Source organism: Chiroxiphia lanceolata, chromosome 13 (genome assembly GCF_009829145.1).
Source record: "Chiroxiphia lanceolata isolate bChiLan1 chromosome 13, bChiLan1.pri, whole genome shotgun sequence".
NCBI lineage: Eukaryota > Metazoa > Chordata > Aves > Passeriformes > Pipridae > Chiroxiphia > Chiroxiphia lanceolata.
The window spans coordinates 7503429-7527765 of record NC_045649.1 but is presented as its reverse complement, the minus strand read 5'-3'; the positions used below and the strand labels follow the sequence as shown (position 1 = coordinate 7527765).

General features: G+C 48.0%; 1 protein-coding gene across 1 annotated transcript; it reads left to right on the top strand.

Annotated features, from left to right (window-relative positions):
• Positions 1–24060, top strand: KLHDC4 (kelch domain containing 4). Its single transcript, XM_032701350.1, has 12 exons — positions 1–210; positions 1290–1381; positions 2205–2283; positions 3137–3235; positions 5755–5891; positions 12530–12622; positions 13026–13185; positions 18906–18987; positions 20851–21059; positions 22192–22603; positions 23114–23230; positions 23490–24060. The coding sequence occupies exons 1-12, from the start codon at positions 112–114 to the stop codon at positions 23663–23665; spliced, it is 1755 nt and encodes a 584-aa protein (XP_032557241.1). The 5' UTR covers positions 1–111; the 3' UTR covers positions 23666–24060.
• The last annotated feature ends 277 nt before the right edge of the window (positions 24061–24337 follow it).

Sequence of the window (24337 nt, the reverse complement as noted above, 5' to 3'; positions counted from 1 at the left end):
AGGGCGCTGTCTCCCTTCCCCGGAGCGCCCGGCGCGGGGCTGTGAGAGGCCATCCCGGGGCCATCCCGGGTTATCCCGGGCCCTTCCCGGGGCTGTCCCGGCCCCGCCGCCATGGGGAAGAAGGGGAAGCGCGACAAGAAGGGGAAGGGCGCCGAGAAGACGGCGGCGAAGATGGAGAAAAAGGTGTCCCGCCGGGCCAAGAAGGAGGAGGTGAGGGCGGGACGCCGGTGCCCCCCGGCGCTGGGGCCGCTGTGGAGGGACGGGGAGGTCGCGGGAGCAGTCTGGAAGCAAAGGAGCGAATCCAGAGGGAACCTGGGCTGTCCGGGGAAACTGTGGATCGTAGAATATATGAGCTGGAAGGGACCCATCGGGATCATCGAGTCCGACTCCCGGCCCTGCACAGGACACCCCAAGGCTCCCACCACGTGCCTGAGAGCGTTGTCCAAATGCTCCTTGAGCCTGAACTTCCAGGAATGTCCCGTCTCTGGAAGTGTCCAAGGCCAGGTTGGACAGGGTTGGAGCCTCCTGGCCCAGTGGAAGGTGTGCCTGCCCGTGGCAGGGGGTGGAACTGGGTGATCTCTAAGGTCCCTTCCAACCCAAACCATTCTGTGATTCTCTAATTCTAAGCGGCTGTAACTTGTTTAAATCCCTTGTATGTGACAGCAGGAGGAGAAGAAAATGCGCTTTAGATGTCCTTCTTCCTTTCCATCCACTCCATCCTTTTCTCCCGGTATTAAAATCAAATTAAAATTTTTGTTTCACTCACTCCTAGAGTCGGGGCTTGTATTTACGCCTCAAAACACCAACTTTGCCCTGGTCAAAGCGGGTTCTTACCACCATAATGCAAAGTTTAAAGACATGGAAAGTGCCACTGTAGGTGTGTCCTGGCTGCAGGGAGAGCTGATTCCATGCTGCAGAGGCAAAATTCCCAGATTTCAGAAATCTCTGCTTGGACCACACCTTCCAAAAGGTGAACTGAAGGGAGGTGATGAGCAGTGGGGTTGTAGGAGAGACCATGGATTAGAACCTCTCCATTGCTGCAGTCCTGCTTCTGCCCTTGGACTCGTGTATCTACAGTTTGGGAGGCAGATTTTATTTTCAATTAGGTGAAGCTGAAAGGGAATAAAGATATGTGAGGTTTCTCTGGATATAAAAGAGTTTCCAGTCCATTTGAGCAATCTTTTTTTTTCCAAAAAAAAGGGAAATCACGAGTGTGAATGCTGGTTTCCTGTGGGGTGCAGGTGCCTCTGTGCACGTCAAACAACTCACGTCTTTCTTTTTATTTCCAGGAGGATCTCGAAGCCCTGATAGCAGAATTCCAGAGTTTAGATGCTAAAAAGACCCAAGTAATTGAGTCATCCTGCCCACCCCCCTCACCCAGGTAAGAGGTTGTGTGAGGCTTTGGCTGTCACTTATAGAGCAGTTGATGGTGCTTGTAATGAAATTTATTTATGTAAAGTTATTTCCAAAGAATGGAAGGCATAGCTGATATCTGGAGTTGTAAAATATCTGATATCTAGAGTTATAAAATGTCTGATATCTGGAGTTATAAAATACCTGGTTTATTGAATCTCTGGTTAAATAAGGGACCAAAAGCACTTTTTTGGCCTTAAAATTCACTTTTTAACTGTCTCATCATCACAAAGGAGATAAAGCAGGGTTATATTACAGGGCTTTGAGGAAAAAGAAAAGTGAAGAGGAAGGTTTGGAAGGCACTTCAGGGGCAAAAGGATGAGATAAAAGACACTTTTATCAGTGGAGGTTCACAGACTTGGGGTGTGTAGGAGAGCAATGGCAGTGGCAACTGCAGAATAATGACACAGAAAACTTGAGAGGAGACAGCCCAGTTCTGCCCTCGGTTCTGTGCCCTCATAAAACTCATTTTTGTTCTTGACACACCAGCATTAAAATTCAGGAGCTCACGTCAAAGGGCGAGTTAAATGACAATGTAACGTGTGCTCCTAAAATAGGAGAAGGTTTCAGACAGTGGCCAATTCATCTTGCTGCAAGTTTTTAGGAAGTTAATTTCTTTGGAGAAGTTTTTAGCCCTGGGGTGAACATCACAGCCAAGTAATTTGGCAGATAATGGAGAGACCTTTGTTACTGGGGGGCGGAGGTGCTGGTGGCAGCAGAGTTGAAGGCTCCAAGGTTCAGAGCTTACAAGACTTACTCATATGTTTTGTCCATCCCTGGTTTTTTTGCAGGCTGAACGGTTCCCTCTCTGCTCACCCCGAGAGAGATGAGTTGATCCTTTTTGGAGGTGAATATTTCAATGGCCAAAAAGTAATGTATACTTCCATTTTTTTCCTTCTTTATTCTACCCCCTCCCTGCCTTTTACTGTAATTTGCACGAGTCTCATTTGAAGGGAAATTTGAGGCAGGAGTCATAAAATATGGATTTGTCCCTGAATGAGAGCAAAATAGCCTTTTAATTCTGCCGTGGCTCTGTCTCATGCCTGGGCTGTTGGCAGGAAGGAGACACGCTGGAACCCATTAAGGAGTCAGAGTGATTGTCTCAGCATCAATATTTCAGGGCTTCATAATTTCTCTAGACTTAATTGTAGCCATATCTGCCCCTCATTTGTGATAACTGTTGAAGAATCTCTTCTCTTCCACTTCTCAAAACAAGATATTTCTGCACCTTTGCTGCTGGCAAGGCAGTGCCTGCCTTGGAGGTGGGAGCAGTTGCAAATATTTGCACGTGGCCACTCTTGTTCCTGAATTTCTGCAAGTTGCAAATGTTTATTGTGCTTCTGGATACAAACTGGTCTGGAAAACTCCAGCCTGACAGTGACATTTGGCTGCCTCAGGATCACCCAGTGTGATGTGCTAAACTAATTCTGCTTCCTTCACTACCTGAAGCTGTTCCTGGCCCTGGATTTCAATAACTTTAACCTGAATACCTTTGTTAATCTCCAACTTCTTAAGTCCTCATATCTCAAGCTGTCACTAAGGGTTTGGGAAAGAACATTCCAGTCCAGTGTGTTACTCTGGAACAGTTGCTGATTCCCAATCTGGTGGAGGAGGTGGTGGTCCTCCTTCCCTGCCCAATGTGCTTTGCAGTTTTCACCCCAGACTCACAGATAACCCCGTGCAGGGCTGAGCTGAGGTGGTGTTTTCTCTCCCTCTCCCACAGACGTACCTGTACAATGACCTGTACATTTACAACATCAGGAAGAACAGCTGGTCCAAACTGGAGATCCCCAACCCACCACCACGGCGATGTGCTCACCAGGTAAAGCTCTGCGTGCCAGAGCAGCAGTTGGAATTGTTCTAAAGCTGTGCTAAAGGTGATTGGGAATAGGTTTTTGATTTTTTTTCCTCCTGAGGGTTTCTTGCATCCCTTCATTCTCCTTGTAATGGGCTGCCAGTGGTGCCACTTCATCTACTCTGCTGAGGGGGCCTGTACAAGCTTGTCCAAGGTGCTTGTGCTCTCTGATCACATTCAGTGTGCAGTGAAGGTTTGGGATTCTGTCTGTTGATTTGGCAAGACTCAAACAGGACTCAGGGGAGAAATTCTTGTTTTGAAGATGAACTCTGGTGCATTACACAGGGACCAGCTCAGCCTCCATAATGCCAGGGGGGAACTGAATTTATAAGAGAATTTGACCAAAATGCCGTGAATGAATGGCAGAGATGCTGTGAACGATTATTTCCTTAAAGCTCACAGGCCAACTTCCATGAGCGTTACAGGCACTGCCACTCCTGCTGGCCGGTAGAATTTGGGCTCTTTTCCACTTCTGGATATTTAGGTCACTGAATTGTGGTGGTTGTGATGATGAAGATTTTAGGTTTGTTTACATTGTGAACACCTGCACATTAGAAACTGGACCAAAGACTTGTATTTTTTGCAGGTCTTTGGCCCTCCCCAGCTGATAGATTATCTTAGATTATCCAGCAAGTGCCTGGGTGACTGGTGCCTTCCAAAAGCTGCCTTCCAAAAGCTGTACAGGATGTGAATGTCATTTTCCTCCCCATGGCCAAAGCTCTTTAGAGCTCCCTGGTAAGATCCAACATCCCAATTAGGTTCATGTACCCTTGTTATGCTGCTCCCAAGTGCCAGTTTGCTCTGAGCTGTGTGTCCTTCCTTGAATTGAAAGATTCTGACTTGATTTTTGGGTTACTTTGTGTTAAGATAGAACTTGATTTCAGATGCAGAATTCCAGTAGCCAGCAGGTGGCTGTCGAGCAGCTGAATCCAAACGGAGCAGATCAGGATCTGCAGCTGGATTACAACAACAATAAAATGAGAAACCATCTGAGCAGTCCTACTTCAGCAGTGTTTTCTGTCTCATAATTAATTATAGTTGCACAGGAGACAGTTCAGCCTCATTAGCTGACTGGTTTGTTGTCTTTCTTGTGGCTTTATTTTTGATGCACATTCTGCATTAGCTCAGAGGTGAACAGAAGTCTGGCTGGGGGTGTCATGTACATGTTTTATGTGTCATCTGTGGTCTCTGACATACAGTCCTCTAGGTTACACTGGCTTCATTACAGCTGTTCAACAGGAAGAAATTTAGGAAAAAATTCTTCCCTCTGAGAGTGGTGAGGCCCTGGCACAGGCTTCCCAGAGAAGCTGTGGCTGCCCCATCCCTGGAAGTGTCCAAGGCCAGATTGGATGGGGTTTGGAGCAACCTGGTCTAGTGGAAGGTGTCCCTGCCCATGGCGGAGAGGGTAGAATAAGATGAACTTTAAGTTCCCTCCCAACTCAAATCAGTCAGGGCTTTTATGACCAGAGCTGAGGTGAGAATAGCTATGGATGGGTGTTGTCACTTATTCAAGGAAAAGGTTTGGTTGTGTGATGAATTCCAAGCAAGCTCTTGAAACGGTCACACACAAGTATGAGCAGGCTGTTGGATGTACCTTCCCCTTAAGCTTTAAGCACCTGATAGCCATGAAAATCAGGCATTTGTCCCTTTTGTTTAGGTAACTTCATGTTCCCACAAATCCTGCCTGAAAGCACACAGCGGATTTTCTCCTGTGTTTTGTCGTTGCATGTATAGGCTGGTTTATGTCAGGGCATGGCCATGTGTGATGCTAAAAATCTTGTTTGCTGGGAGAGAGAGGGAATGAAGGCCTAGTGAGTAGAAAGATTACCCCAGTGTTCATCTGTGATGGGTACCCTGGAAAAAACACAGAGGGAAGATGTTTATAGTGTAAATAAACACAGAGTTCCCACTCAAGGAAGATATCTGCACAGCCACGTAATTTCTTTTTTGGGATTCCTTCCTTCTTCCTTAGTCCTTAACAGATAATTTTAATGAAGTAGAGTCTTGCTCTCCTTCCTGCTTTTAATGGCAGTTTGCATCCCAAAGGTGTTTTGGTGCTGCTCTGTGCAAAAAAAATACAAAACCCCCTCTCTTTGATACTCTTCTCTCTGTACTGCCCTAATCAAAGCAGTAAGTCTTCTCTTGTCCAAATGCTGCACATTTCCTCCTGTGCTTTGAGTTTTTTTGGTTGGTTGTTTTTTTGTTTGTTTTTGAACAGAGATTTGAACAATTGTTAAACTAATCCCAAGATGCTTCCTAGGAAACTTTGAACTTGGAGAAGTGGGAAGAGCCCAGCTCCTTGGCCAGCTTTCCTTTCCCATAGGGAAGGTGTGCTAAACAACGAGTAACTTGGATTTTAAATTCTCCTTCCTTCAGCCCCAGTAAGCTGCTGTTGTCCAACAAGGCAGCTGATTGAAAACTGATAAAGTTCTCCTGGGTCTGGTTCCTGAAGCCTTGTCTGATCCAGCTTTTCCTTCTCCTGGCAGGCGGCCGTGGTGCCAACAGCTGGGGGGCAGCTGTGGATTTTTGGAGGGGAGTTTGCATCTCCCAATGGGGAGCAGTTCTATCACTACAAGGATCTTTGGGTCCTGCACTTGGCTACCAAGACCTGGGAGCAGATCAAGTAAGTGCTGGGCTCTCTTGTCTAGACTTTTGCCATGAAAGGTTGGACCAGATGATCCTTGAGGTCCCTTCCAACCTGGTGTTCGGTCTTTGATATTGTCCTCCCAACCTTGGTGAGTGTAATGTCCAACTTCAAAACAGTTCTTGTTGCTTCATCATCCTGGGCTGTACAAAACCAGTGCGAGGATCTCCCAGTTTTAACATGCCTTGAGAAAACAGTATGTGTCTCTCCACAGAGCCAGCTTTGCTCCTCATAACTGACCTTTGCTGCCTCGAGATTCCTTGGGATAAACAAGCCATTAATTCAGACCTGTCAAAAATGAAGAGGTGCCAAAAGTAGTTTTTGACAGGAGTGAAGGTGTAAATACCTTCTGTGGAACTGGCCTAAAGTTCCTTCTAATGTTTCCTCAACCTTTGGCTTCTCACTTTTCCTGTTCATGTTTATGTGTGCATGAGAGAAGAGGAGTTCTGGTGTACCATCCAGAGAGCTGAGGCAGGACATATGGCTTTCATTCTGACTTGGGCAGACTTCCTCCTGGACTTGGGGGTTGTCTTGACTGTGGGATCAGTCAGAGCACAGTTTTATCTGTGCAGCTGATACTTGAGATGCGCTGGCGAAAGCAGCAGATTTTGATCACTTGCTTATCTGCTGTTTGACCTGTTGAGCTCCTGCTTAGGAGCTCCATGTCCTTCCTTCACGTGGGAAACCCTAAATCTGCCCAGGTTGTCACTTTTCACCCCATTTACAGAGTGTGCTGTTGTCTGTGTCTCCTCTTGCACAGTAATTGAGGATGGTTTAGGATGAGCTGTGCAGAGATGGATACCCTGGCTCTGCCTTGGCACTGCCCGAGGTCACACAGTGAGTCATTGTGCCTGTCTTACCTTTTTCCCTCTCCCTGCAAAATGGGAGCATTGATCCTGCCTGACAAGGGACAGTTGGGAGTTTTAATTTTACTGTTGTTGATGTAGCACTGGAGGGACTCTGGTGTGGAAGGTGCAGGGGGGAAGGTGCAGAGCAAACACCCCAGGGAGTCCAAAACAGGCAGGTTTTGGAGAATGCTTCACAGCACAGGATCCCATGCTCTGCAGAAATCCAGAGATTGTCTTTTTGAGTAGCTCTGGGAGGCTGAGGGGAAAACTATCTGATTCACCAATGCCCCAGTGTGGTTCTAAAAGCACCTGGGATTTTCCCTGTTGCAGGAAGCCAGGTTTGCTCTGGTCTTGGAGAAGTGGGGGTAAGAGAAACCCTCCAAAATTATGGAAGGCTCTTAAAGAAGTGCAAAGATTAAAAAGACTTGTCACTGTGCAGACTGAGCTGCCTGTTGTTGGAAGGCAGAATCTGATGTAATTGCTGTCACTGTCCCTCCCAGCTCCCCCAAAATAACTGCTGATCCCTGCTCAACCTCAGCCAAACAAGGGGGATGAACTCCAATGTGTTACATCCCTGCCAGTCTCATGTGACCAGGAGGAGGAAGTGATGCTCTCTATCCATGCTGGGAGAAAGGGTTGACTTTTCAACCAAACTCTTGATTGGAAAATCCTCACTGGAGAGCAGTGGTGACATCCAGCTGCAGGGAGAGGGGGGGCTGGAGATTGACTGGGTTTTGTGAGCCATTGGAGAATCCAGATGAGGCTTTGTTGGCTCCACAACTAATGGTAGAGGTTTTCCTCTCATGTAGAGCTGATTTAGGGTTTTCTACTCGCCAAACTGAGGCTGCAGGATCTGACCTGCCTGGGAGGAGGAAATGAGGTGGGTTTGAGGCTCTGCTCATCCTGCACCTTATCCCACCTGAAAGAGCAGCCTGAAGTGTAACTCACCCTGCCGCAGCACAGCCCTGGAGCTGAGGATGAAGTCTGCATGTCCTGGGAGCTGCAGGATGCCCTCAGCATTCCCGGGCCTCAGCTGGATTAAAACCAAGAGATTTTGTTGTACTGGGCTGTTCCAGCTGGTGAGGAGAGAGCCAGGTGGGTAAAGTGAGCTCCCATTCCCACCTTGGAGCAAGTTGGAGGTACCACAGTCTTTGAGCCACCCAGAGCTGCCCTTCATCCCAGGTACTGTCACGTGTCCCCTTGGCTGCCACGCCACAGTGGGAGGAGGCATTTGCAGACATTGATGCCTCATTGTTTCCTAGTAGATAAAAGATGGGCATTTTCTAAGTGAGCATCATAAATTATATGGGTGGAAGTGCCCTGGGGAGATGATCTTCTCTCTCTCCCTGCCTTGTGCAGGATCTGCTCCTTTTGAGCTTCCTGACGTGTTTGGGTGGACGTCTGTTTCTCAGCCTTGCTGGAATTTTGGGAACGCCCGTGCCCTGGTCCCAGGGTTGGAATCAAGCAAGGCACATCTCCCCATCCTCGGGCAGAGCTCCAGGAGCTGCATTAATGAGGCAGCTGGTGGAGGAGCCTGGGAGGGGATGGCTTTGTTTTAATCCTAACCTGGCTGAGCGTGAAAATCAACTCTCTGCTGCCTCTTTGCTTTTCCATATGGCATCTTGATTACAGTCTGCTTGGAAAGGGGAAAGGGCAGACATGACTTGTACAAGAGATTTTTTTTTTCCCTATTTCCTTTAAAACTATGATCATAACACCTGCTGCATTTCACTTCCTTCAGCATTTTGCTTTTCTTCCTGCTGTTGTGTTTCCAGAGAGGTTTCTCATGGGTGTCTGAAGTCAAGCACTTGCTTATTTTGGATTGCCATTAACCTGGGATGAGTGGTGACAGTGAGGGTCAGCTTGGGGGATAGTGATATTGGGAGAGTGCACACATTTGGGAACATAAATGGAAGGGGCAGCTTGTATAGGTTTGTTGGATCATGGTGGGGAACCATCCCTGCTACAACAAACCTTCACAGCAGGCCATGCAATAATTCCATGTATCCAGTGTGGTAGCAGTGTTACCTGAATAAATACCAGGCAGTAGACATTTGAGGTACAGGCTTGTATTGGGTAAACTCAGTTGGTTTGGAAGATGTCATTTTAGTGCAAATAATGGAGTAACAATTAATTATTCATTAAGAAATGTCTGGACAAGAGAGACAAAGTTTCCGTTCCTGTTCTCCTGGGAAGGGTCACGTGTGCCCTGGTTCAGGTGGATTTGATGTGTTGGTTTGTTGGATTGAATAGCCAAGATGACCCTGCTGGGACCTAAACTTGCAGTTCTAGGAAATCTAGTTATTCCAGCCCCACAGTTTGGATTTCAGAGAGTTATATTCTCCTTCCTGGCCTACAACTCATGCCGTAGACCATCTTGGTGCCAGGAGAGGCTTGACTGTAAAACCCTTCTGAAGAGAAAACCTTGAATAACTGTGAATAACATCCCTGTGCTGTGTCTGCTGGCAAAGTGGAGCTCCATTTTCTCCTAGCACAGAGCAGAGTGGTGTCAGGCTGCTTGACAGAGTTAAAAGTTGCTATATTTAGCAAGATGGAGCTGTATTTCCTTGCATTTTGCATGCACGGAGATGATCCAAACACAACAAATCCCAGCCCGTTAGAAGCCGTGCCAGCAGCTGACTTTGACTTAGTGGAGCCACCTTATCTTGTGTGTGATGCAGGAGGTTTCCTCAGTCCATGAACTGTTTGTTACTCTGCCTTAGAGCAGCAATATTTTAACCTAATTGCCTCATTCCTTCCTAGAGAGAACATCCTCACTCCGCTCTGCGTGGCCCAGAGAAGAGGAGACAGGGGGCATCACTGGGCTTGGGAACTGGCAGATCCCTCCTCTGGAATTCTTTGTCTTGATTCTGAGCCCGTGCAGCTCCCTTCCCTTTAATTCTGGAATGTTAATGATCCTTCCTGTAGCACTTCGGTGAGATGTGGTGCTATAAATATCCCGGGGTAGCGTTTCACTGCCGTATGTTTAACGGTGTTTGCAGAGAGAACTGGAGCAGTCACTGCAGAGCAGGAGGACTTTCAGCACGGGTTTGTGGCTGATTGATGCCTCTTCCTGCTCTCCTGCTCTCCCCAGAAAGATCAGGCCCTGCCACATGAGGTAGAAAAGGGTATTTTGGTGTAAGTCAAGTAGATCGTCAAACCAGAAACCTTGTGAGCTTGTTCTTCGGTACATCAGGATGTGCAACTGTTGGTTGACTTCCCGGGGGATTTGAATTGAGGATTTTGTGCCTTGTGACACTTCTTGCGTTCCCTTCTGCCCTTCCCACCCGAGTGTGCAAACACAGTGTACACAGTGCCTCCAACTTGTGTGCATTCACAAGTGTGAACCCTGAACACAAATCCTGAGCTGCAGCTTCCTCGAGAACTCGAGGGTAAAAGTGCTTTGTCCTGGAGTTCCCCTTTGATGGGATGTTCTCTGCAACATCCCTTTTATTAGTATTGAACATTTCCAAGATTTCACCTGAGCACCCTCTGGATGAAGGAATGAATGGAAAGGTAACTCGTGTGGTTCTGTAGCCACTGGGACATGGAATTCTGGAATCCGGAGGCTGAGTTCAGTTTCTGGTAGGTTACTATAAATCCCAGAGTAACTCCACAAGCAAAAGCAAATTCCTTATGGAGCAGGTCTGATCAGACTCATGCTCTACATGTGTAGAGCCAGTCCTTATCCAGACTTTTAATCTATTTTTAAAAAAATCTGGAGAATTTACAGCTCCCTCCCACACGTCTGCTTTCCAGTGTCAACCCCATGAAGTAGAGCATTAATCATAAAGCCTGGGAAACCATTTCCAAAACGCTTGTTTTGGACCATGAGCAACTATACAGGTAAAAGGGGACAGTTTGCAATTGGGAAACAAGTCTTGGAGTTTGCAGGAAGGTCCTGGAGTTGCAATGAGGTCCTGTCTGACTGTGCCATTTGTCTGTGACTTTGAGTTAATTGTACTTTTGTGGCAACTTGTTTATTAAACACACACATCAATGAACAAACCTTTCATTGTTCAGAATTGATTTTTAACTTGGAGGAAAGCTGTCTGAGAAATACGCCACAAGATACTCTTCTGAGAACAAGATTTTGTTGTTCATGTTGGTTTTTAATTCCTTCTCTCCTTAAAAGAAACAGAAAGATTGTTTAAAAGGTGCCATCCTTTGGAATAATAATGTGGGAACTTTGTTACAGAAAGAGAAAATAATGATTTCAGATCTTGATGAAATTAATTCTGGAGGTGCTGTTCTGCAGGGGGACACTTAAAAACTCAGTAAATGCCTGGAAACCCCAACTCTCTGTTAGAATAAAGACTCCAAGCAATCAATGTTAATTCAGTCTTCCCCAAATGCTGCTGTTCTGCTTGGAGTTTCTCATTATGACTGGTGTGAGGTTGTCATTTTCGGTGGTGAATAAGGGCTCTCATTTTCTCTCTCCCCAGAAATCCATCACCACAATTCCCAGCTCCCTGCTGCCACTTCAAGTGTGGCAGGAGGGTTGTGGCTTTAGGTTTTGCAGCTTTTTTAACTTCTTTATTTAGGCCCTGATTGTGCAATCACTTAATACACGTTAATGCTGCCTGTTTGGGGAGTCTTGCTGGGTTCAGTGGTGCCAACTGTGTGCACTTGGGAGACTCCTCAGGGAGTGAAAATGGGATGGATTAATCCATGGGGGCAGAGAACAGACACAGCAAAACCCTGTTTTCCCTGCAGTTTGGCCCGTAGTTGCCTTTGTTTTGCAAGTTCCTGAAGTAGTTTTTGCTCTCTCTGGGAAGATGCTCAGGCTGTGGGTGAACATGAAGGAAGGTGCATCCTTGTTCCCCTCAGGAATGGCGTGTCCAGCTGCCCAGCTTCCTGGGAGCCTTTGGATGTGACAGATGGGGGGGTGTTGCTCGTTTCTGAAAATGGAAGCAGCACATTTAACTGAAAGGTCAGGACGGCTTGAAGAGCAGAACAGTGATGTGTGGCTGCTTTTTAGTGTGTGGGATCATAGAATGAATCATACAGTCATGGAATGGTTTGGGTTGGAAGAGACCTTAAAGCTCATCCACCTTCCACTGTCCCAGGTTACACCAAGCCCCATCCAACCTGGCCTTGGACACTTCCAGGGATGGGACAGCCACAGCTTCTCTGGGCAACCTGTGCCAGGGCCTCACCACCCTCACAGGGAAGGATTCCTTCCCAAAATCCCATCTAACCTTACTCTCCTTCAGTAGGATAAGATAATAATGATGACTTGCTTTGCTGCAGTGCCTTTGGTTTTGAATGATTTATAAAGTCTTTTCACTAGTTTGGTGTTACATCCTAAGTGCAGGTGGATGAGTGAAGATGTTATGGGTACGTGATTGCCTGAGATACTGAGGGAAAGTGGATGTCAGAGCCAGTCTCTGGCTCTTGGTGCTTGGAGAAAACATCTCTTGTTTGGAGTGTCTTTCTTGCAGTTGTGCAAGTTGACTGCTATTCATTAAACTCTCCTGAAAAATTAGCTCCTGACTCATAGCAGAAGAGACTTTACTGTTAGGGACTAGCTGGCTTATCTAGGAATAAAATTGCCTATGTTGCAAATCCCAAGAGTTCCTGGAAGAGCACACACACTGTTCTGGAGAACAACAGACAGATACTAAGGCAGTGAAGTTTCCTGTGGTTTCCCATTCCAGGAGAAGCTGAACTCAGCCAGCTCAGCTGCTAGTTACTTCAATAAAAATGGACTGGTTCACTAACAGGAAAGGGAATTTTGCTGATAAGTGGAATTTCTTTGTGTTTCAGGGCATCAGGAGGCCCCTCTGGGCGAAGTGGACATAGAATGGTTGCATGCAAAAGGCAGCTGATCATCTTTGGGGGTTTCCATGAGAGCGCCAGGTGGGTCACTGGGATGGCTGGGGTTTGAATTCTCTGTGAAACAGGCAACAGAATTTCACCAGCAACAGAAATCTGGGTGTTAAAGGAAGGATTATTCTCAGCAGGGCTGTTACTGACTGGACTTCGTGTTAGAAAGACAAGTGTTGTTGATTTGGAGTCTTCATGAGAAATCGTTCTACCACTGCTGATCACTGCGGTAGCTTCCCATCCTTGTACCTAAAGCTCAATACAGCCCTTTTAGCCTCTAAATCTTGTCAGAGCCTTGTCTTCTAGAAATATCTTCTCCAATAGGCTCGCCCATGTTACATGAGATCACAGCTCTGTTGTCATGGGGACTGTTAGGAGGCCTGTCCTAAGTGGTGACCATTACAAAAAGCTGTGCTGTGCCCTTTGCCCTCCCCAGGGATTACATCTACCACAATGATGTGTATACCTTCAACCTGGACTCCTTCACCTGGAGCAAGCTGGCTCCAGCAGGGATTGGGCCTGCTCCAAGATCCGGGTGTCAAATGACTGCCAGTCCTGAGGGCAGCGTAATCATCTACGGAGGCTACTCCAAACAGGTAGGGGAGACTTTGGGGTAAGTCAGACTGTTCATCCACAGCCTGAGAACCAAAAGAACCACCTCGTCTCTCATTGTGCTTTCATACAGCTCTGTGCTGATTGAGGGGTTAATCTTGGTCAAAAATTAATCTTATATTTTCCCTGCTGTTCTAATCCAACATGAGGAGTTGATATAACAGAGGTGAGAATAAGCAACAGTGGTGGTTGCTGCCAACTTAAAACATTCTCAGGTAGTACTCATTTGTGTTCCAGCACTGGCAGGTTAAAAGCAGGAGTTGCCAGGAAACTTGTGCTTTCTTCCATCAGTGAGAGGTGAGGGAGCAGCACTAGTTTGCAAACTCAGTAAGACAGAGAAGACTTTTGATGAGCACCAGGCTCCCTCTGCTCTGCTCCTCGCCCTGTTAATCACAGTAATTTACACCCTTCAGCCCTTCAGCCACATACCCTCATTGACCAAGGATCCCTGTCTCCATGCTGGGCAGCAGGAAGTAAATATTTCATTGAGCAAAAGGCTCCTGCAAAAGCTTTTCATGTTGCAAGTGCAGACAGAAGCCCCGGATCCTGCTGCTCCCGTCTCCGTGGAACGGCAACGCTTCCAGCAGCGCGTTGCTGGGGGAGGAGGACACCTTGTTCTTCTGGTGGGAATAGGTGAACAAAGGAGGAAAGCAGGGAAAGAGGAGAGAAGGGACTCAGTCTGTCTGTATATTTAGAAGCATTTGTGCCTCCTCAGGGCTTGTGCTTTGGGCTCTGTCTCATCAGATGTGCATTTGATTAAATGGCAGTAACAACACAGAGGCATTTTCTACCTGAAAGGGCTTTGTCCTGTTGCATTCTCTGTCCTGTTCCCTCACTCTCGAGGGTGGGAAGGAAGTGTGAGCCTGCATGCTCTGCTGGATGTGGATCTCCTGGCTACTGACAGCTGGATTTCAAGTGCTCACTGAGCCCCATGGAAGTATAAAAGTTGAGGTGTGTTTGCAGTTGTTCTGTTCCACTTCACGAAGGTGGGCTCTGCCACTGCTCTGGGTTGGTTTGGGCTCATAAAAATGAAATGGAAGGGATGGGGAGATGCAAAGCTGCCCTCAGCCTTTTACAGGGCACTGGGCACAGATAAGAGCTGAGGGAAGTTCCTCTGCAGGTTGGAGAACAGCTTTTAGATTAAAACAGCCACTTGTGTTAGGAATCTGCTTCCTTAGTAATTTAGAGAGGTCAATGTGCTTCTCTCTTATGGGCCATTTGTGACAGACTTTGCTTTTGTAGCACAAACTGGCCAAAGCACTGGACAAAATTTTTTCTGCAGCTTTCTGGAGCTGCAAAGGCAAAAAAACCTTTAGCATGCTCTTGAAAATTAAATTCAGCAGGATATAGCCCCTCTAGGAGAGACACGATTTCATTAATGTGTGGCTGTTTAATTCTTATTGTATCTTTGCTTATATTGTGGAGCTGAGTGTCTGGGTTTGCTTTAAAATGGAGAAAGTGTGTTTGGTTTGTGTGCCTGCCTGGGGAACTCCTGGGAGAAATCTGAGGTAGGCATGGAGGAAACAATATTTAATTGGAGTTGGGCAGGTACCGGAGAAGACCCGTTCCTTGTCTCCAGCTACAGAGGCAGATACTCCATTCAGGAGTGCTGTGAAGACATTTTGAGGCATATGAAGATATTTTTGCATGTGCAGTCAGGCAAGTGTCCAAGCAAAGCACCATTCACCAAGTCATACATGAATTATAATAAGAGGCAGGACTAAGTTGCTCACGTGCTGTAAACCAGGGGCAGATTTACGTGGAGGCCTCCTGAGGCCAGAGCTGTTCCAGGCTTTTATGTGGTGGGGATTGATTTGAAGGGAAGAGGAGGGAAAATCCTGATTTTAATATTGACATAATGTGGGTGTCCCATTGCTGGAGGACGATTGTGATGTGACAGGGCTGTGTACTGTGACAGGCATGGAGCTGGGAAGGCACAAACAGAGATTTGGTCCCTGCTTTGATTTTCTGGACTTGGAGAACTGAATGTGGAGAGTCTGTTTTCAGTAATGTCTGTCAGTCCAGGCCATGTTGCTGAATTCCCTTCATGTGACCTGAATAAGAAAGTTTCTTTCATGGCTGGGAAAACAGAGGCAGAAAAGATGAAGTGACTGGTTTAAGGCAATCCAGGACCAGGACCTTGGTCCCCAGACATGCCTTTGCTGTGCCTGCCACTGGATTTTGCTGACCAAGTGGTAACAAACCAGGGTGAAAAAGGAGCTTTACAACCCTGAGTGTGACTAACTTGAGATGTTGGTGCCTCATATTTTAAAATGCAGGATTCTTGGCACAATAGTTCATCTGTTTAATCTTCAGCCTAGAAATGATAAGACAATTTCTGTGATCTCCTACAGAAGGGGATGCTGTGGGTGTTGTTGGCTCTGCCTAAAGCAGACCTCAGGATCCCACAAGGAGCTCAGCCTTGCTCTCCTGCTGATCTGAAAGATGTCCTCTCCCATTTCTTGTGCTGGGGCTGGGGTTTGCTGCAGCAAGCTGCATTTTTGGCTGTGTGAAGCACCGAGCCCTCTCCATTGCTAGGCAACGTGAGCACAGCGAGCCTGACTGGCACCGAAGGGCTGGAGCTGATGCTGCTCCACCTTGCAGGTGCAGCCTCCAAGCCATGGGTGTGCAAGGCTTTGGGATACCAAAGATGATCAACTTGTGGGGATTTTTTGCTGTTGTTTTGGGGCGTTTTGGGTTTTTTTCATGGCAGTCATTGCAAAGCTGAAGTGGGTTCTGCTGGTAGATTGCTTGTGGCAGGGATCAAGTGTTTGCCTGAATTGCAAGGTCTGGTGGGACTGGCTCCCTCTGTAGCTCTGCCTGCTAAAGATTTCTGCTAATTGGATGTATTTTACCACTGTTGATCTCTTATCAGACATGTTTAGCATGTTATACATGGAGAATCCTGATTCCGCTTCTCGAGCTCTCTGTGTCTCGGTTTCCTTGCTGTCTTTTTAGCTGGATTTTTTTAGCTAATACCTGGAAAGCTCTTGTAACTTCCAACTGCACCTGTATGTGCAAGCAGTAGGCTGTGGATATCCAAGCCAGTTTTGTGCTGGAAAGCAAACATCTGAAACTTCAAGGCAGGAAGGACAGGGGGGGAACAGGAACCTCTTGTGACTGACAGGTTTTGCTTGGGGCATGGGAGTGTCCTGGGGGTTGTGAGGGGGTTGATCTCTCCAGCAGCTGGTGAAGTGTCTGCTTAGAGCCAGTGTGAGCTGAGGAAAACAGGCATCTCTTTGACAACAAATAACTAACTCCTACTCCACCTCATTGGGGTTTTCTGAGCCCAGGGAGCTTTGTCATGTTGCATACGCAGCTTGTTTACTACAGGGAGCTCTGTGGTGTTCAGGAGAAAAATAATGCAGTTTTTCCACACAGCTTGTATGATAGTGAAGCAACTGCTCTCCCAGTGTTCGTTCCCCTTCCTTTCGTGCAGACACTGCACATCCTGCTGTGCTCCTCACACTTGACCTGTGTGTGCCCTGCACGTGGGAATGTGGGCTCTGTCCAGCATTTCAGGACAAACTGCAGCTGGCCTGGGACTGGGGAGGACAGAACTCCCATTCCTGTTATCCTTGCAAGACACTCTGCCAGGTGTGAAGCCTCTGCCCATCCATCCCTGACAGCTCTTAGCTCAGGTGAGCCTTGTAAGGGTGTTTAAAGTGAGGGACAGACTAAAAAGCTGCTGTATTTGAGCTGTCCACAGCCTGCAGTGACTTCTGCTGCTCCTGGCCCATGTGACAGACACAGAAGTGTGACTTGGCCAGAGCGTGGCACTTGCTCAGCACAGTGACTCACAGCCCTCTGAACTCAAAGTGCCACAATACCTGCTCTGCCAGGCTGTGAAGGGTATATTCCATAAATCAGCACCTTTTCTAGAGGGTCTTTCAGTCCCTTCCTACCCTGGCAGCTCTCTCAAGGGTCTGTTCACACTCCCAGCCCCTCCAGCTATGTCTCCAACTCCAGAGCTCTTCCAGCCATGCCTCAGAACCACTCACCTGTGCAGAAAATGCTTTGTTTTCCACAGATAGTGGCTGTGGGAGTTTTCCACCACTGTTTAACCCCTTATTCAGAAAATAGGTCTGTCCCTGGTGCTTGTTCCTTACAGGTTTCCTGTCCCCGTGGGCCTGATGTCCTGTTGCTCAAGGACAGCAGGTGGAACAGCAGAGTTGTTGACTTTGTGGGAGTGGTTGCACAGAATGGGGTCTCTCCAGGGTGGATATTCTGTCCTGAAGAGTGTGTGTCTATCACTTCACTCATTATGTGTGTGTGGACATGTAGCCCAGCCCCAAACTGAGAGATTTCCCAAGTCAGCCCTTCAGGCAGACCCTGCTCCTTAAATGAACTGCAGTTTCCTTCTTGCTGCTCTGTGAGCACATTTCTCCTGTTCCTCCATCACTTCACCATCAGCCTTCCCTGAGGCTCCTCAGCATCATCCACATCACAGCGTCGTCATGCAGTGCCTCAAACACACTTTCCTCTCTTTTCCTGAAGAATTTAATACCATTCCCAAGAACTGGATACCAGGCTGTGCAGCAGCACCACAGCAGACCCTGCAGTAACAAAACCTGTCAGGTGCAAGGCACAGGTGTGGAGCAAGAACAGCCAGTGCTGTGCTGTTGTGTTCTCAGGTGCACCCTGCTGCTCATCTTCCTGAGGACTGGACCCTGGGATCCACTGCTGGATCCTGGAAGCAGCTACACAGCAATGCTATCGCCCCAGGAGGAAGGGAATTACAAGGAAGTGCGGGCTGTGCATGAAGGATGGGTGGATAATGGCATTATTGAAAGAGCTCCTGCAGTGGTGTGGCAGAGCTGCCTTCAGTGCTGCGTGTGGCTCTGAGCAGTGGGACACAGGGCTTACAGAGAGGAGGGAGGAAAATCCCATTTAAGGGGATGCATTTATTTGCCTCAGCTAGGTTTGATCCTGCCTTCAGTAGGACTGGGAGTGGGGTTTCTCTTTGTGCTTAGGAGAAGAAAACCTGTTGCTCAGGGCTCTGTGGGACCCCAGAGGCCAAAGGTGTGAGCTGCAGGCAGGCTGTGGTGCAGAGCTGTCACCTCTACCTGTCCTGAGGTGGGGTGGGGGTGGGCAGTGACAGAACTGACAGTCTGTGTATTGGTCACAGCTCTGGACTAAATTTGGGCCTTGCAGATGAGACAACAGATGCTCCAAACTTCTGCTCAACATCCAGGGGGCAGAATCCCAGAGGGCCTTGCAAGCCCCGTGGAAAGTTGTCGTGTGCCACTTTGGGGAGTAGGATTCTTCTCCCTTTGCAGCTGGAGAAGGCACAAGGTGCTCTCCTTGAGAGCATCTGATCCTGTCTGTGGCAGAGTAGAAGGCAGGGCCTTGGGTGTTCTGTTTCCTTTGTGTTGATCATCCTTCCTTCCTTCCTTCTGCTGTAAAACAGTTGGGTTTAATCCCCTGGGGTAATTTATTGCTCCTATCTGGGTACCAAATTCCTGCCCCTAAGCTATATCCTTTAGTCTTCATATGTCCACAAGTCCCAGGTCTGTGCTGCAGCGTGGAGAGCCCTTCCTGGCTGTCACAGGAGGTTCCTGGTTTGAACCCAGTGGTTGTGATACTCCAGAGCCACACCGTGGCCTCCTGAGTGGCTTCTCCTTGCCCAGTCCCAGTGTTTGCATTTTCAGTTGGACCTCCTATGATTTTTCCCTGAGCATCCCTGTGTTTGCCTTCCCTGCAGAGAATTAAGAAGGATGTTGACAAGGGCACCCTGCACACGGATATGTTCCTGCTGAAGGCTGAAGGAGTGGGCAAGGAGGAAGGTGAGCACTGTGGGCTGTGCTGGAAGTGATGCTGCAGGACTGGCAATGCAAATCCTCTCCCTTCCTTTGAATAACACACCAAAAAACCCCAGGCCCTGAACAAAATTTCCCTCTCAGTGGAAAGCTCTGCCCTAGTGTTTGCTCTGGGGGTAAACACAGCAGATGAGTTGATGTAGATGTTTTTTCTTCCCAGGAGTAGCTCAGTGCATTTGTGCTCTGACTGTAGCTTAAAATGAAGGGAAGGGTGAAGGGAACAGCAGTTTCAGGAGCATGTAGGAGGAATTACGTTCTCCTTGTGTGCTGGAGAAGGAAGATGGACCATCACACATGCAGAATTGTGAAAGGAAATGGGAAGTAGGTGCCTGTTGCTGCAGCAGTGGTTCTATCCCCTTATCCCAGTCTATTTTACAGCCTGGAAGGATGAGGCTGTGTCTGCTTTGCTGAGCAAAGGTTCCAGGGGAACCAGAGGCTGGAAGGAGTTGCAGTTCTCAGCTCCAGGTGACTTTGTTTCAGAGCTGTGTAATGTTTTACTCCAATGCAGTGAAACGCTGGGAATGGGAGCAGGGTGAGAACCTGGCAGAGCTCTGGAGGAAGGCTGGGATATTCTTTTTGTCAGACAATCACTTCTAGCTCACAGCATCCTGTCTGTTGACACCTCCTGGAATACTCTGAGATGGAGTGGAGGGTCTCCAGACTCCTTGCATAAGTGAGAAGCTCTGGCCTGCACCGGCAGCCTCAGGAAAAACTACAAGGAAAGATATTTTAGGAATTTTTTTTGGTTTGTACGTGGGAGGAAATTAAAACAACATTTCAAAATTCCTGCTTCTGGGACATTTTGATCACTCCTTTTCTGTTTCACAACAGAAAATCTTTGGAATTTCAGAATTTTCCTGGGGTGGGTTGTCCCTGGCTGGACTCCAGGTACCTTCAAAAGCTGCTCTGTCCCTCCCCTCCTCAACTGGGCAAGAGGGAGAGAACCAAAAAAAGGCTCGTGGGTTGGGATGAGGGCAGGGAGAGATCACTCACACTCTTCCCATGGGTCCCTTCCATGGGGTACAATCCTTCAGGAACAGACTGCTTCAGAGTGGGTCATTGGTTGCTTTGTCTTGGAATGTACCCAGAAATAGGAATTCCATCATTTTCCTTAGTATAGAGAGCATTTTGACTGAGTCCCTTGACTGAGGGAATGGGACAATTTTCTTCAAGCAAAATGTCTAAAATGTTAAAATTGTGATTGATTTCTTCAATCCTGAGTGTCTGGAAGTGGGATTTGGGGAGGAGGGTTGGTCACAAACACTGTCTGGATTCCAGGCCCTCTTTGCATTATGTCCTATTTATAGTTGTATCTTGTTGAAATTGAGGTTCCTTTGGAAGCACAGGGCTTGGGCAGTGCATGTGCTTCTCCCAGCCTGCATTTTAGGGATTTTCTTTAAAGTCAGAGTAGAAAGGATTAGAGCAGAAGCAGAAGGATAGAGCACAAGCCTTCTCCTGCTGCTGAGCCCTTTTTTAAAGCATGGTTGGGGCTCCTTAGGATGAACTGTGCTTATTTTTGGGGTTCAGGCAGTGGTGCAAGTTGGGTAGATAAGGTGGACAGAACTGATGGAAGGTGACTGGGCTCCATGGGATAATGCAGGGAATTTTCCTGGGTGCTTGAAGGCTGCATGTAATCAGGCCTTGTCCGAACTCCAAAGGTGTAGCCACCTTCCAAGAGGCTCCTTGCCCCAGAATGCTCTGAAGATAGTTCTGAGAATGTCCAAAACAGGGCATTGAATTATTTTCTGGAATACTGAAGGGCCTTGGAATACACAAATCAGTCAGGATCCTCCTTTGCTGATGCTCATGTTTGCTTTTCTCCATTTCCAGAGAAGTGGACATGGAGTCGGCTCAGCCCCTCCGGGCTGAAACCCCCTCCCAGGTCCGGATTCTCCGTGGCTGTTGGTCCCGGTAACCGCTCCCTCCTTTTTGGGGGAGTGCAGGACGAGGAGGAGGAGGAGAGCCTTGAGGGGGACTTCTTCAATGATATCTATTTCTATGACATGGGGAAAAACCGCTGGTTCCCGGCACAGCTCAAGGTCTGTGTATTCACATCTGTTCGGTTCATTGTCTTTCTCAGCTGAAATGTCCTTTGGGCCTCTTAGAGCTTTCTTGGAAACACACTGTGTTATGGACTGCTTTGGGTTGGAAGGGACCCTAAAGCTCCACAGTTCCACCCCCTACCATGGGCAGGGACACCTTCCACTATCCCAGGTTGCTCCAAGCCCCGTCCAACCTGGCCTTGGATGCTTCCAGGGGTGGAGCAATGAGCTTTCTCCCTTTAGAGAAAGCCTTTCTGGTAACTCCAGGTGTAACAGTGCCTCAGGAGGCAATTCCCTTCCTCCAGGATTCAGGCTGCTTCTGCCCCGTTGCTGTGTAATGCATAATGAAACCAAGCAGCTTGAAAACATTTATGGTTTTTTACTTGAGGATGTTTCCAGGTCAGACATGTAAGTCTGAGATAGTCCAGTAAAAGCTACTGTGTAAAGATCTTGTTGGGATCAAAAACCCTCCCTCTTTTCCCCAGTGTTGAGCTACCAGAAGAGATGAAATATTAACCTTGGCTCATAAGGACTTCAGAACTGGGGCCCTCAGCCCAGCTCAGCTCTTTGATTATGTTTGAACCACTCTCAGGGGGCAAGTGAGGTGCAAAGACCTGCTTGAACTTCTTCTTCCCCCTACCTGTTTCTGGCTTTGTTCTCAAAATGGAGAAGTCAATCACATAATAACAGGCAAACATCCACTCAGATGTTTGCTGCTGCCTTCCAAAACTGCCTGTTTTCCAGCCCTTTCATGCAGTACTCCCAAGACCTGGAGTGCTGCCTGATAATGCACTGTAATTTAGCACCCAGCAATTGTTGTGATTTCAGGAAATCGTGGGTTACTCTCTCTTGCTCCTGTCACAGAGTAGTGGCCTCTGTGTGTGTTTGTGGCACCTGAGAGCAGAAGAGCTGTTAGGAAGCAATTCCATACCATGAATTTTCCAGGATTTCCACTGCTCCTTGTTTTAGGCTGTTAGAAGTTCATGCTGAAGTTGCACCTATCATTTGAGACTCAGAATTGTAATGAAAAATGACAGTTCTCCCTCCCAGCAGCATCTGTGCTACTTGTATTAAAGTGCTGTTAGGTGCACACAGTTCACACACAGTCTTCTTTCGTTCCTGTTCACAGGGACCAAAATCAGAGAAGAGGAAGCGGAGACGAGGCAGACAAGCTGAGTCAGAGGCTGCTGGAGATGAGGAGGTGGAGCAGAGACCTCCCCAGGGCCCCCTGGAGATCATCAAAGAGGTGGTGGCAGAAGATGGGACTGTCATGACCATCAAGCAGGTGATCTCTGGACCTGCAGAAGAGAAGGAAAGGTCTGAATCTGAGGAGGAGGAGGAGGAGGAGGAAGGTGGAGCCCTGGGCCAGCAAGTGGAGCCGTGCCCACGTTCCAATGCCATGGTGGCAGTGAAACACGGGGTCCTCTACGTGTACGGGGGGATGTTCGAGGTGGGCGACCGCCAGTTCACCCTCAGTGACCTGCACAGCATCGACCTGCACAAGATGGAGGAGTGGAAGGTGCTGGTGGAGATGGATCCAAGTAAGCTCGTGGTGGGATCTGTCCCCTTTGCCTTGAGTGTAGTAACGCCACGCCAGGTTAAAAAACAACTATGGAGCTTCCTCAAGGGGAGGGATGAGCCTTTGAGTAGTGGTTTTTCCTAGGCAGAAAAAAGCTTGGGAGTGTGTGATAATGCAGTGTCTTACCAGAAACCTGTCTGGTCCAGAGCTTTGCTATCACTGGTCTGTCTGCTTTGGAAACCAAGACCTGTAAACAGTATCTTTGTCCACTGGTGGCATGTGCTGTCCTGGGAAGTCCTGATGTGCCAGGCTTGTCCACTTGGCAGAGGACAGGGATGCTTTTGCCTGTCCTCACCTTCTCAGGGCAGTGAGAGTGTTGGGTCCTTCAAAGCACGTGGGCGTTACCTGGGGCTATCTCTTCATACCTTAATTATCTCTGGGGTTATTTCTTTGTATTAATTATCTCTAAGGTAATCTCTTTGTACCTTAATTATCTCTTTGTACCTCTCTTATGTTTCCCTTCTCATCCAAGAAGCCCAAGAGTGGCTGGAGGAGTCGGAGTCAGATGAAGAGGATGATGATGTGGAAGGTGCAGAGGGAGGAGAAGAGGAAGAGGAGAGCTCTGAAGAGGAGAGTGAAGATGATGAAGGTAATGATTGAATTAATGCCTTCTCCATACTAATCTAAAGTAAAATACCTAGTTCTGCTGCCAGCCTGGAAAGTCTCACTGGCATCCAGGTGAGTTTTCCAGCAAAAGCAAAACTTTCATAGTATATTGCTCTTGGGATAGAAGAGAAGTTTTATTGGTTACTGGTAGATTTTGAGGGTGTTACATTTGGACACACGAGCTGAAGAGTGTTCTTGGCCTGACTGCGACCTCTCTTTGTGTCTCTCTCCCATTGCACCAGGAGAGGAGCAGCACCCAGCCGTGGAGCCTGGTGAGAATCCCCAGGAGTACCTGTCCAGGACAGAGCAGTACTGGATCAAAGTGGCCCGCAGCCACATGGGCCCCGAGGCCAAGGAGAAGAAGGTGGTCAAGGTGGCTCATGCCATGGCAAAGACATTCCATGAGGATTCGGTCTAGACGGTGCTGAGGCTGTTCCAGGAGTGAACAAACGTGCTGGGAGCAGTGGTCAGCCCTGCTAAACCCAGCCTGATGTCCAGAAGGCATCCTGGCACTGCAGCTTTTCCCTCCTCTGAGGGCCTCTGGGCTGAGCAGCCTCCTTGCTTAGTGCTCTGGATATGCTGTTATTCCCAGGAAGGTTGTGGGAGGGTCTTGAGGAACAGGATTGCTGTCCAAGCACCTGTTCTGCTGAGGCTGGGCTATACAGTACTGACTTCTTTATGTTCTAAAGTTGTTTTGAGTCTGTCAGGACAAACTGCACATCACAATGGTTCGCTGGTCCCAAATTTCCCACCCTGACTGGGGCCAGAAGGTGTCTCCAAGGGTTTCTACAATAAACTTACTTGGCTACGTCATCTTGGTTTTCTCCTTTCATCCAGTCCCAGCTTTTCTACTTGTTTTTCTCCTGGTGTGGAAGGGGGGTCGCTGTTCCTGCCGTGAGATACACAGGTGCTGGTTGTAAGGTGCACCAGTAGCCCTGAGGTGTGTCTGCCCTGCCTGGAGAAACCTGGGAATCCTTTCCTACTTCCTCTTTATGGGGGCCACTGTAACCCCTGATGCACGAACAGAATCCTCTTCCTTTTTCCTGTCCTCTACCCCAGGTTTTACCTTTCCTTGGGGAATCTCACCAAA